Source organism: Ornithodoros turicata, unplaced genomic scaffold, assembly GCF_037126465.1.
Source record: "Ornithodoros turicata isolate Travis unplaced genomic scaffold, ASM3712646v1 ctg00001050.1, whole genome shotgun sequence".
NCBI classification, from domain to species: domain Eukaryota; kingdom Metazoa; phylum Arthropoda; class Arachnida; order Ixodida; family Argasidae; genus Ornithodoros; species Ornithodoros turicata.
In genome coordinates, this window is record NW_026999449.1 from 147001 (window position 1) to 160043 (window position 13043).

Below are 13043 nucleotides of genomic sequence, written 5' to 3' on the forward strand. Positions count from 1 at the left end.
ACTGCAGACACATGCCATATCTGTTACATAGGCTTGCCAACCCAGACACTTGTCCATATGGTGGAGCCCGAGTTGACTACTGTGACTGTTTGGATGATTACCCTGCTGGCCTCACGACCTTCTCCAAGGTTGCCCTCAACATGTCCAGCCTTCAGGTGGACTGTAAGTGCATGTGCAGATAACAGTGAGGAATTTTCAGCCTTTATTTTTTATTGTAGTGCAAGACCTGACCTACAGCCGCACTCTGCATGGTCGACCTGTGGGCTTCGCAGAAGCTGGGGACTGTTACAGCAGAACACAATGTCCCCAGGGACGGTTTTCTGTCTCACTGGCTGGGACTGGCTTTGCTGTTGACGCACAAACCAAGTGGATCACCCAGGGTGCTCATGCTACCATTGCCATTAGACGACTTGAGGTACTACCCCACTGCATCATAGAAATAAAGTGATCTCTGCTGGGCACCCACATGATGTGAATAGGCTATTCATATTGCTTATTGCTATTATTATTGGTGCTACATGATTTTGAATATGAAATTGAGTAGCGGCATACATGACTTATAAACGTGCCACATGGTCACAAAAAAAAGACATTAGCGTGCAATGTCAGTCCGGTCCCGTATGCCATTTCGTACGGTAGTCGTGCTACACGTCAGATTTGAGTGACATTAAGTGCGATGATGTCGATGCGGTACTCGGAGAGTATAAACGTGTCCAAAGAGATAGGACATAATATTCCACAAAAAGAGAAAATTTGCTTTATTTCATAATTGACGGTCTGTACAGGCGTCGCCATGCTTAACCGTAGCGCGGGAGCGCATGGCCTGCTTGCATGCCAGTGTGGACGCTGGAACGAGCTGGAGTGGAGACTGGGGCCCTGATACACAAGTGCCCCCTCTCGACGGGGACTCAGCAATGTGTCAAAAATTGCTGTGATACATAACACATATAATGGTGAACAGAAAAACCCAGAGCCTACAGTGTTTGCATACACCTCAAAAATTATTTCATAATATTGTGGCCCTGAAGCTCGCCCTTCCGCAATCCTGCATTTAGACCAAGTGTGATAATGCACGGTTGGTGTGCCTGTTGGTCAAGAGCATTAGGTGACACTACACAGCATGTGATCCATCCTACTACACCACTTCCCCCGAGCTCATCCCATCGAGAGGAGGCGCTCATGTACCATGGCCCTAGAGTCTCCACCCCAGCATCGGCGCAAGGCGGTGCTAGCATGCAAACAGGCCAGGCGCTCCCACGCTACAGTTAAGCGTGGCGGCACATGTACTTTGTCCGAAAACTGTTGTCATCTTGCCTCTCAGGTGGCAGCCAATTTCTCAAAAGCACATGTGCAAAAAAGAAATCCTTAACAACATCGGGCATTTTGCCAAAAGTAATGCTTGTTTTCGTGTAATTTATAAAATGATTGCACAGTACAGAGTGGCTTTATGGAAGTTTTAAATTGATCTTGTACTCGGACATTGGGAGCGAGGGTACGCATTTCGTGGGTGAATGAGCTGTGTCCAAGGAGGATACATATATACAGGGTGTCCGGCGAGAAAGTGTCAAAAAATCACAAAATAAAACCTCCCTGTAAGCAGTGGTGAAGCCAGGGACAGGTCTCTTTCCTTTGCCCTAGAATTCACGATGAATGATTACCAAGGTATGCGCGTTACACCACCTACTGACCTGTTAATTAGTGAGCAGAGATTCAGGGGTTGCCAGTAACTAGCTGAACAGCTCAGGCTCTACGGCGGAGAGAAACATGTATTGTTCCTGACCGTTCCTGTGCACTTACAAATGAAAGGTGATTCCTGGGGTTTTGTTTATGCTTCCTGGGGGTGTTTTGTACATCCGTAGCAATACTCGAGCCAACCATGCTCACAATTCGGCGGTACAGCTCTACACTTTGCCCCTGGTAAGATGGCATCGTGTTGGCTTCACTCAGAGGGTGCCCCTTCCACTCCAACAGTATATATTATATAGCAGGGTATCCGTCGAGAAAGTGTAAAAAAATCACTAAAAAAACAAGGGGTGATAAAAACATGGGACTTGCTTTATGAGGCTCCTGAAGTATTTTGCCACCTACTGTAATGATTTTTGTTAATGTAATTATAATTAATTAGTGCAATTTTGCTAATTCATTTCTCAAAAATGCCAAGGGAATGTCACGTTTTTCTGCCGGAATTGGAAAGGCCATGTCTGGAATAGCGTATCGCAGTCAAAATTTGTTGATTTTGCGCACGTTTTTCAGAAAAAAATTGCTACCCAAAAAGCACCGCAATCCTATCGCAGGTTGAGTGCTCTTGCGGCCTTCGCTTCACGGCGGATACAAGCTCCGCCCAAGGGCCCTCCCTCTGCGAAGAAAGCAGGAAGAAAGAAGCAAACAAAACCGGTAAAGAGGAAGAGTGAAACAGACCGCAATCCTATTATCAATTACCGATAAACTGAGTCACACGGTTAGATTGCGCTTTGGACACAACCACAGTTTTGTGCCCTTTTATTCTCAATGAAAACAAAAATTAAAAACGGTGCTCGAAGTGCTTGCCGTCTTCGCCAATACACAACTGGCATCTGTAAAATATATTTCTTGTTGTGTTGAAATCATTTCACAAGGAAAAAGGTACAACGGTTTCTGCCTGCTTTCTCCCTGGTTCCTCAGCGGTATGTCAGACCGCTACTCCGCAAAAGGGAAAACGAACATGATGTTTGCACTTGGCACCGCCGACATGGACTTTAACGCGGCTGTAGTTCCTTATATTCAGCGCTATGATAGTAAACATTGCCCAAGCGCATGGACGATCCGCAGTCTGTACGAGCGGCTGAGTGAGACTGGCTCTTTCAAGACCGCTGTACGGCGTCACCGGCCAAGTCGCTCCACGGCAGCTGTCCTTAGCGGCGCTAAGCTGTCGCTGTCGCTTAGCATCACTAAGCTGTCCTTAGTGAACCAGGGGCAAAGCGTAGAGCTGTGCCGCCGAATTGTGAGCATGGTTGGCTCGAGTATTGCATACAGATGCACAAAACACCCCCAGGAAGCATAAACAAAACCCCAGGAATCGCCTTTCATTTGTAAGTGCACAGGAATGGTCAGGAACAATGCATGTTTCCCTCCGCCGTAGAGCCTGAGCTGTTCAGCTAGTTACCGGCAACCCCTGAATCTCTGCTCACTAATTAACAGGTGAGTAGGTGGTATAACGCGCATACCTTGGTAATCATTCATCGTGAATTCTAGGGCAAAGGAAAGAGACCTGTCCCTGGGTTCACCAGTGCTTACAGGGAGGTATAGGCCGCCACCACTCCAGCTAGCATACATATCATCCTTGGTTGTGGCGATCACATTATGCGGAAACTGTCACTCAGATGAATGCCATTAAATATGTCCCTATAGCACGGCATGAATGATATTAAGGCTTAACCAATTAAGCACTTCATCTAATTTTTTGTGCCCATGTAACAGGGCAGGGCAGGTCGAATAGTGCAGTCTAGTGTTTGCTCAAATTGTTACAAGCAGATTAATAAACAGATGGTTTCAAATGAGCTTGTGCTGCTGTAACCACACAAGTTTTTTACATGATTATGCACAGCACCTTTTTGTCCGTTGATTCAGCAGTGCACATGAACTTTAGGGAGATAGCATTTTCAACAATCAACTATCTTGCACCTAGATCTGTGCTGTGTACATTTCTCTAGGGGACGGAGCTGTTTTGGGAAATGCCACTATATAACATGAAACCGTGCTGTCACATGTTGAGCAGGAAGACAACTCATTGAACACTTTATTTAACTGCCTGGGCTACATTTTTACACTGTCTCCCTGTGAATGGCATTGATCTTTGTTGTCTTGTCACCCTCGCTTACAATGGCACTTTCTCAAGATAGGCCTATGTTTGCTCATAGAGTCTCAGAATGTTGTGATGCAGTGCGCTGCAGGTTTACGCTTTCTATTCAACTGGGCTCTAGTATATTTGCACGAGGGGCAGCACCTGTTGTTCCCTTCACTTGCACTCCTTTACACTGCCCCTTGCACTTTTTAACGAATCAAAGACAGCTACTGGCACATTGAAACAGCTGATTTGTTGTACAGGGTGTCTTTTTTTTTTTTTTTTCGATACAGATTTTTTATTAAGAAACTGTAGGGGCTATAGACATCCTGTTTTCACTTCTGTCATCTCTGGGCCGGCGGAACATTCTTGGCCATCTGTTGCTCAACCGTCGAATGACTAATTACCTAAACATCTTTAATTAACTTTTTAACTATAAAAGCTACGAAGTTGTCCCAATGAGAACATCTGTTGCCATCGGTCACCTGATATCGTAGGCGTTTTCAGAACAAAAATCCGTTCGATGGATCGTCCGCAAAAAATTCGTGAAGCAACGCCATTTTTTTCTTATTTTTGTTCATTGCGCATCTTCAGAGATGCGTCTTTCCTTCGCCCCCAATGTGAGAGGGTGAAGGAGCACAGCAGCACAGTTCTCATTGGGAAAACTTTGTAGCTTTTACAATTAAAAAGTTAATTAACCTTTTTAGGTAATTAGTCATTTGACGGTTGAGCAACAGATGGCCACGAACCTCCACCGGCCCAGAGATAACAGAAGTGAAAACGGGATGTCTATAGCCCTTAGTTTTTTAATGAAAAATCTGTATCGAAAAAAAAAAAAAAAGACACCCTGTGTATTTCAACCACTGAATGTATGTGTATGATAAGTTATGTTGTTTCAGGGCGGGGAAGTGATCCAGGGACGCTGTGGTGGATATTGTGGGAAGTGCTTCCCAGACGCTACAACTGGTCTCCTGTTGGATGTGCGGCCACCCTGACGTTCTTTTCATTAAACGAAGAGTTAGATCTGTTACGTCGTACAGCAAGACCGATACAGTATTGACTGAGGACATCTCGTTGTTCCATGGTGCTGTTATTTTGTGCCATACACTCAAAGGCTAAACGTGTCTAGCAGCTCTAGGAATGTGTTGACAACATAGTGGCAACTTATGATGGCAGCTAAACTTGGCATTTCTTTACTCGTGGCCTTTTTTTTCTGCGCTATTTATTATCCTGCTGTTGTTACCTTACATTTGTGTGTCCAGCCAACATCTTGTTACAACCTCCAATGTTAGTGCCAACAATGGCAAGTTACTTGCAGTCTGTTTTTTCCCCCCCACCTACCTCAACCCTCTTACGGTTGTACGAGGACCACACGTTGATGCGCACAAAGGCGTTCCACAGGTGCAGCTGCAGTCACCGATCCATTTTTTAAACCACTCGCTTCATCACTGCCAAAGCACAAGCCACCTGTACATAAATCATTGGCAGACACTGCCTCTTTTACCACGCTGCCTAACTCGTCTGACGAGTGCTTCGCAAGTTTTTGTACAATAAATACTACGATACTGCAGTTTGTCGTTTTATTATATTACAATACTTTATTTACAGAGGCAGAAGAACCATACTATGACTGTGGGAGTTCTCCCTTTCGTGGTCCCAATACACGCACATAATTTGCAGGCACCAGTCCAGTTGTTTCTCCATCAATGCTGGCCAACAGCCACCCCTTTACTGCAGGTTGCAGCTCTGCAAGTTAATGCTTTAATATTTGCTCCCACCGCTTTGCCCGAAACCTTACCTCGTGGTGCCAGTCGGATTTCCTGTCCCGCGTGGAGGCTTAATTCAGCTGTGCTTGCAGCCACAAAATCAAACGTGGCCACGGCTGCGTAGTGCTCATCCTGACCACTTGCCCATCGTCCTGCATATTCAAACCCCAATAATAAGAGCAGTAGTGCAGTCGACTACGGACATGAGATCAGCCTACAGGGAAAAAGTATAATATAGTGGGAACGTAAAGCTGTTTATAATAGACCAATGCACTGATTTCAAATGGGGGAAACTTTTGCTGATAGCGAATTTTTTTGTTTACGATCACCGATATCCCATTCTTGACTGCAAAATGTGGCTTTGCCGATTGCACGTAGGATGTGGATTCGTACCCTTTCCCAAGTTGACTCTCTGGCTTTACACTGGCTTGCTGCATTTCCCACTTTTGACGTAGCCTTTCTACTACAAGACACGACCTTACGAAATGCTAGTCTCATAAGGCGTTTAATGGGAGTCCACTGCATTAAGTGCAACAAATGTTATGCAGCACTGCTCTTATTGTAGTCTACCCACATACAGCAAGTGCAAGTCCGTACTATGTTTGGCGTACAAACGTTTCTGTGGTTTTCTTTGGTTTACCATTAATTTGTTGACTGCACGATCAGCCCAATAACACCTTGCAGAAGAGGCTTGCAAAGTCCTCTCCTCGAGATTTCTCCCGAGACGCGAATGAAAGATTTCCTCCCTCCACTCATTGTCATTGGTAGCAGTTAAGAATTGGCGATGAGAACGGCCTATGGGTGGCGTTGCAGGCGTTCCTAATGGTGTTAATGGCGTGTTAGATCTGCATAGCGGTTGAAGCGATTGTGGAAAAATTTCACGTTGTTGCTGTGTTCCGTTCTGAAGTTGGAACGCGGATGGACGGACACAACAAAGCATAAAAATAGCAAGATGGGAGACATCGAAAAAGCCAATCGTAGCGACGGGACGTTCCTTAGTGCGATACATATTGCACTGAACTTGGAATGAGCTTTCATGCCTTCCCGAAGGACAAGAAACAACGAAAAGTATGGTGTGTGAAACTCGGGAATAGGAAACAGCTCACGAAATATGTGATAACGTATAACAAACATTTCACCAATGAACACTTCAGAAGAGTAAAGGAACAACACAGATACAGTTCATCATCTGATGTTACTCAGTTGTTTCTATTAACTTTTACACGCTTTTGACGAAGTATTGTAGGGGGGTCACAAAATTGTAGGGGGGTCTCTTCCAGATTTTGGGGGTATTGGGGTGTGTTGGACGGACGTCCTCCCATTCCAAGAACTTGGCAAACACTGATTCTCAAGGGAAATTTAAAAAAAAAACGTCTGCAATGTGAGCAATGCGTGGTCACTGTCGATGGCCCGAGCTCGCAAGGATGCGGCTGCATGATATGTTCCATGCACACAATGCCCGCACATAGCGAATAACTATTGTGTATTTGTCAAACGAGGAAATTAGAGGAATGTCCTCGAAAATTTTGGTGACAACTGCGACGGTGTTCACAAGACAAGAACTAGCAATCGCTCCAACGGCCATGCACTTGCACAAATTTTGTTCGCGCCACTAGGTTTGTTCAAAATTGCAGCAAAATTTCATGCACGAACGCCACCATACTGTCAGCAACTTCGTAATGCAATGCACTCACGTTCACATATTTTGTTCACTTTAGCTTTTACAAGTCTGAGCAAATTGTCTTGTCACAATTAAGTTGCATATTGCTACACTCTTACATGTTCCCACAAATATTTCCTTCGCATTGTGCTCTTCCGTTTCCGGCAACGGAATGCAAGGGCGGTCTCGTGAGGCGGTAGCCCGTGCAACAATGCAACTGCATGCTTAATTGCTTTAGCATTGGTTGCGTGCGCATGAGGTATCTTCACGCCTTCTTCGCTCGGCGACCAATGATAGCTTGCAAACGAAGTAATGCACGCATTACTTCATCGAGAATAGCTCCCCAGAGGTGTAATGTAGCCGTTGATTGTTGGCATTGTTACCGGATCACGTTTTTTTCTCATAGCTGCTTCTTCCTCAGAAAATGTCTCTGTCGGAGGCCTTTTGGGAGCTTCTGTGTACAGAACGATTCCTAGACGCCGTGTGCATCACATAATCTCTTCCTCCTTTGCTGGCGATTTCTGTTTCACCATATTTCTGCTGATTTCTACAGCAGAAATATGGTCTGACATCTTGACATGGTTATGGTTTGACAATATCTGACAGCATTGTTTGTTGTCCATACTGAAACCGTGCACCCACGTGGCCCCACAGGGTGTGTGCTCCCGGTCGTCCACAATTGGCCGAGCAGACTGGATGTTGATAGGGCCCTATGTCTTTGGCTAAAACCTGGTAAAACCCATTTTTACCCCCTTTTGCATCATCAACACTTAGGGTAATAACAAAAAAAAAAACTTGCAAAGTGCCAATTCAGCCACTAATACGGGCACTGGAGAAAGCTAAGCATTGGACACTTAGCACAGCTGATTTTTTTTTTTTTTCACCCGAAAATCTGCTCTTCCACCCAATATCGCCCAATTTCACCCTGTTTTACGGCTCCTGAAATCTCGATTTTTACCCTAGATTTTCAAAAAACGTAGAACCCGAAAACACAGGGCCCTCGATGTTGATGACGTAAGCCCGCTTCGAAGGGATGTATCCGGCGGTCACACCATGCTATTTTTGCGTGGTAACCGTGCCCCCGGTGCACTGAATATGGTTAAAAGTTAATGTGTTTACAATAGTGAGCGAAAATCATTTCATGGTCCCTTTAAAGGGACAGTCACATCAGAAACCCATCTATGGAACCGATACCACTATGCTCAGCATCAGCCTACAATCTACCTGGATAGCTTTTTCGTCCGAAAAGTGCCTAGATTGCAAATTTTTAAAGATCAGCACTGTTTCCGCAGCTGTGGAGGCTCCAGCGGCGTGACATCATACTCTAAGCAGAGGAGTGAGAGGGCGGCGCGCGGAGGAGGAAAGGTGACGTCCAGAAGCCCCATAACTCTATGAGACGCCCGCTTGGCCGCGGCATTCCTTTTCTCTAGGTTGGACCCATTGGTTCTTAGGGAGTGACATTTTCTCGTTTTTCCAGAGAGGGAATTCCGGAATGCTCTCAATGTCCAGCGCCTGTCCTTGTCATGCATGCCGTCGAATAACACTCGAACTACACCACTATTTCGTGTGGGATTTTCAATACTGTGGTCAGTGGTTCACGAGGAATAAAATTGACCCGAAAATTTTGAAATCAACTGGAACGGATGCGCCCATCCCTTTAAGGGGACACATTGTAAGATCCGAAAAATTTGTTGACCTCAAGCCTCATACCTGCAGCAGAAGTAGCGGAGGATACCATCTTCCACAGAAGCCAAGGAGCACAAACCACAAAGCCCAAAAACACCATCACTGGCCATGCGGACGGGCTGTTATTTGAGGGCATGCCAGACAGGTCTTGAAACTTTGCCTGCTCCACGAGTCCTGAAAAAGAAAAATGCAATACTGGTCATAAAGCAATCACCCACAAGAATGTTGCGTCACCTAGCATGGCAAGAGTACGTCGCACCATCCACCGCAGCGCTCGTACTAAAGCCAGGGCTGAAATTATCCTGCCCAAAGAATCCTTGAGCCGAGATGCCTGGTCGGCCACGCCGACCACTGCCCTGAAGGATGTTACTAGGGCATGGTAGCTGGACTCTAGCATCATGGCCACCGAGCCAAAGGCCTGCACCAGGGCCTCCACGGATTGGAATGCTGGACGGGAGCCATGTTCCGCCAGACGAGCCAAAGGTCCCTCGGATGATGAACCCCACCGTCCACTGCACCAACACTGTTGCTGTTACTGATGGCTTTGTACGTCTCAGGGGATCGGCAAGGCTTTGCATCGCTTTTCTTTTTCCTGATCCTGACTAGGTGTTTGAGAATGACATGGAGGACATAAACACTGCCACGCAGCCCTCTGAAAATGTCCCCCACTGTCCCCATTCCCTTTTAGAACAGAAATTCAAGGGTCTTTCAAGGACCTTTTACAGTTCAGCGGTTATTTTGTCTGTGATGTAACACACAGATTATGAACAGGCTTCAATATTTCACAAAAATATTTACAAGCTACAGGTATCAATCGCATGAGAGAATACATGGGAGCTGCAAATAGTGATCCATTCACAAATGTGACTGACGATTCCTGAATGTTAAAGATCATACGACAGAAAGGAAAGTTGATTGCGTAGTAGTATAACTGAGGGCACCGCTAATTTCTTGTTGTTGATTCCTATTGCAAAGAGTTCTAACTCCTGCAGTTTCGAAGCTATAGTTCTGACTCCGGATAAGCAGAATTTGCACTGCAGCTCCATGGGAACAAGAATTTGCAAAATCAAGGGTATTCAAGGATCGTGAAAAATTTCAGGGTTTTCCAGACCTTGAAGATGGCATTTTCAAATTCCAGGGTATTCAATGGTTTCAAGGACCAGTGGGAACCATGTCTGAATTGACTAGTGAAATCGAGGACTTTGGGTGCTTTCAATCTGAGTGGTTAGCAGCAGCTAATGTGCGAATGTATTCAGATGTGACAGGTGGTTAGTGTGACAGCAAATTTATCACACTACAGCACAAGTGGGTAGGGGCGGATTCAGACCCTCGGATCGGGGGGAGGGGTTCCTTTGTCAGAGCGCGTAGTGGGGGAGGAGAGAGAGGAAAATTCAATGTATAAATTGACGCTTTTGGGGGGCAATCTCCCCCCCCCCTTGATCCGCGACTGCAAGTGACACCAATGACAGAAAAACTATGTGCATTATAAAAAAGCCACCACAACAATGTGTTGGTGCATTTGAATAAAACCTAAGTCCCTGGTTCCTGCCTTGTGCTGCAGCAGCTACCTCACAGAGGGCACAGCACATAGGGGTGGCTCCCTACACATGACAACAATGTACAGAAAGAGGGACAGTTTCAGACTTGGATGGCTATAATGAGGACGCACGGGTAGAAAGATCCGTAGCCGCCGTATCCTCCGTATGAACCATAGCCTCCACAGCTGCCGTAGTTGCCTCCATATATGCTGCCGAAGCCACTCCCATACATGCCATAGCCACTGCCTCCAAAGGGGATGTTTGAAGCATATGTGTCTGGTCGTGGGGGTACAGGTGGGGCTGATACGGGACCTCCCGTAATGCTGTCACCACACCTGGGAAGTGAAAAATTGATAGCTGAAGGTAAATGGTACCGAGCGGTTGTTGTATTCCTACAATGTATATCATGCGTCAAAGAGCAACAGGTGGATCCGTCAAACATTCGAAGTTAGGGGTGAGAAGCAAGATAACACAGCAACTTCAACTGTCAGTCTACGTGTTTTTCACGTACGAGGAAGTTCAAACTTTATTTCAAAACTATCTCACAATAAAGTAGTTTCCTTCAACAGAGACGCTAAAGAAATGTCTTTGAATGGAAAGTACTTATTCGCGGTCTGTCGACCTTACAAGCGGACTACTTCCTTATTAAACGGAAGGCAAAAATAAAGTAAAACTGCCTCACACATACACACAAGTGGTAGATTTCGCAACTATAAGAAACAGAATTTTCACTGAAGCTGTGAACGGTCTATAATGAGCAATTTGTTTCGTAATTTGTGTTCTTGGGTCAGATGACTAGTCGTAAACTTGAGCGAATACTTAACACTGTCCTTCACGGCCCTTAACAGCGTTCAACACAAGGAGACACTTACAAATTCTGAGAACTGTTGAGGTTACCAGTGTCCCCGCACGGCCGCATGGCGGCAAAAAATGACTTATCCCAGTTTTGTTGTTCCCAAGGCTTTTGAGGCGACGCCATAGACTGCTGTCTGATACACGTTGATGACGTTTCGCTGGTTTCGCTTTCCCAGCCACAGCTTCAGTAGCTTCGACCGGTTGCTTTTTTTTTTTTTTTTTTGTGGTCACATTGAAGAGAAAAAGTGAGCTAACAAGAAAAGAGGAAATATTAACACTTGCCTGTCGAAGATAATTGTAGTTTGTAAGTGTATTGAGAATTTCCAGATTTATTTCACTAATACTGTGAACTATGGGAAACGCTGCACGCTGACAACGGTGCTACAGTGCCCTAGAAGATTGTAGTGGAAAATGCGATGGCTCCCTCTGTGAGGCTCTTGAGGCGGATGCCGCTGTGGGGCGCTGGCGTAGTTACCCCGAGCAGAAACTGGCGCCGGCGTATTGGGTTATCGCACTTCCTATGATTGTTATTTGTGTGTGCGTGTCTCTCTGTGAATTATTCCTTGTTACTTCTTTCAAAAACTTTTACTACACGACACAGTTCTACCGGCATATGCCACATAAAAGAGGAAGCACACGCAATGAGGGAGACAGGTTTATGCTTTCAGTTATGGAATGATCGCAGGCTATGACGATGTAAAGTTGGCTGCTAAGTACAAGACACAAGATTATAACGACCACAGAGTATGAATATATAAAAAAACAATGAAACTGCAATTAAATGCAACATTGGATGCACATAATGTAAAGAACAAAATTAATTACTGGCAGAAATGACAAGTTTTGTGCAGCGACTGAGCTTCGGATATTTTGCACAGTCGCGTTTCTGTGCTTTGGCTCGATTCAGCGACTTAACAAAAAAATTAAGCCTAGTGGTGACATAAAATACCATACCTTCAGCATTCAGTTGCTTGCTATGTCCAGTGCAACCAATGGCATCCTGTCGCGTTCTATGAAGAAGTGCAATGACGTCCATAATGCTCTCATGGTGAAGTTCCTGCGTACTGAAGCAGCTGGTAAACACGTTTTCCAAATTTTCCACGAACCTAAGCATAAAGCCTGATGGATACAACAGGCCCCCCTTATCTTTCAGCTGAGTCAGCTGAGCTGCCTGCAGGTTCTGTACATCATTCTTGTCACTAAGCAACAACTTTCTACACATGTCACACTTTGATTTAGACAGGAATTTTCTGACAACATTGCCAGCTATATAAAAAATTAGTCTCTGGTCGCTTCTTGAGGATACATATGCGACATGGTCTGTTGACTTTTCAATTACAAGTTCGGCGCTGCTGAGGTCACCATCTCCAATGAACTTGTCTATCAGAGTCTGCTTTGCGCATTTGTATTCCTCTATGCCGTTTGTACTGAGCTGAGCATCTAACACACCAGGCTCCGCATTTCCATTTGCAACAGATTTTGCCATACTATAAAAGCTAAGGCAAGAAACAGTTATCAAAAACTGTTGTGGTGTTGGATGTGACAGCCTGAGGATTGCCTCACGATGCCAAAAACGTTGTCAAGCGGATCTTGACTTCGTGATGTCACGATGAATTTATACCCGACGGCCTTGTTAAGTAGTCCATCAGGGATAGCGTACTGGCAATGGTGACCCTTAAGCCCACAGCTGTTTTAAGCTCGACAGAAAGCTACCCGGG

General features: G+C 45.4%; 2 protein-coding genes across 8 annotated transcripts in view; one reads left to right on the plus strand and one right to left on the minus strand.

Moving 5' to 3' along the window:
* Window positions 1-5390, plus strand: part of LOC135376181 (A disintegrin and metalloproteinase with thrombospondin motifs 9-like) — a 93139-nt gene extending 87749 nt beyond the window's left edge. For 5 of the 6 annotated variants that reach the window (XM_064608778.1, XM_064608779.1, XM_064608777.1 and 2 more), the window contains 3 exons: window positions 32-162; window positions 219-415; window positions 4720-5390. In XM_064608778.1, coding sequence (XP_064464848.1) covers window positions 32-162; window positions 219-415; window positions 4720-4815 — 424 coding nt within the window. In that variant the 3' untranslated portion in view covers window positions 4816-5390. Of the gene's footprint in view, window positions 1-31; window positions 163-218; window positions 416-4719 lie in introns of those variants that run through there. The other variant, XM_064608780.1, reaches the window with a different exon arrangement.
* Window positions 5387-11705, minus strand: LOC135376183 (peroxisomal membrane protein PEX13-like). 2 transcript variants are annotated; one of them, XM_064608784.1, is made up of 6 exons: window positions 11608-11705; window positions 10602-10805; window positions 9167-9444; window positions 8957-9106; window positions 5619-5738; window positions 5387-5566 (listed from the first exon to the last, which is right to left on the minus strand). In XM_064608784.1, exons 2-6 carry the CDS (start codon window positions 10700-10702, stop codon window positions 5445-5447), a joined length of 771 nt encoding a protein of 256 aa, XP_064464854.1. In that variant the 5' UTR covers window positions 10703-10805; window positions 11608-11705; the 3' UTR covers window positions 5387-5444. The 2 variants fall into 2 exon arrangements, with proteins under 2 accessions (XP_064464854.1, XP_064464853.1); XM_064608783.1 differs by lacking the exon at window positions 11608-11705 and adding an exon at window positions 11343-11511.
* Window positions 11706-13043: the final 1338 nt, after the last annotated feature.

What these genes read in the sequence shown, in the direction of transcription:
- LOC135376183 (XM_064608783.1), bottom strand. Translation starts at nt 11,449, where the DNA reads ATGGCGTCGCCTCAAAAGCCTTGGGAACAACAAAACTGGGATAAGTCA. An exon ending in CTCAACAGTTCTCAGAATTT is followed by an intron (nt 10,806 to 11,342) that starts GTAAGTGTCTCC and finishes TTCACTTCCCAG; the next exon opens with GTGTGGTGACAGCATTACGG. An exon ending in ACGTACTCTTGCCATGCTAG is followed by an intron (nt 9,107 to 9,166) that starts GTGACGCAACAT and finishes TTTCTTTTTCAG; the next exon opens with GACTCGTGGAGCAGGCAAAG.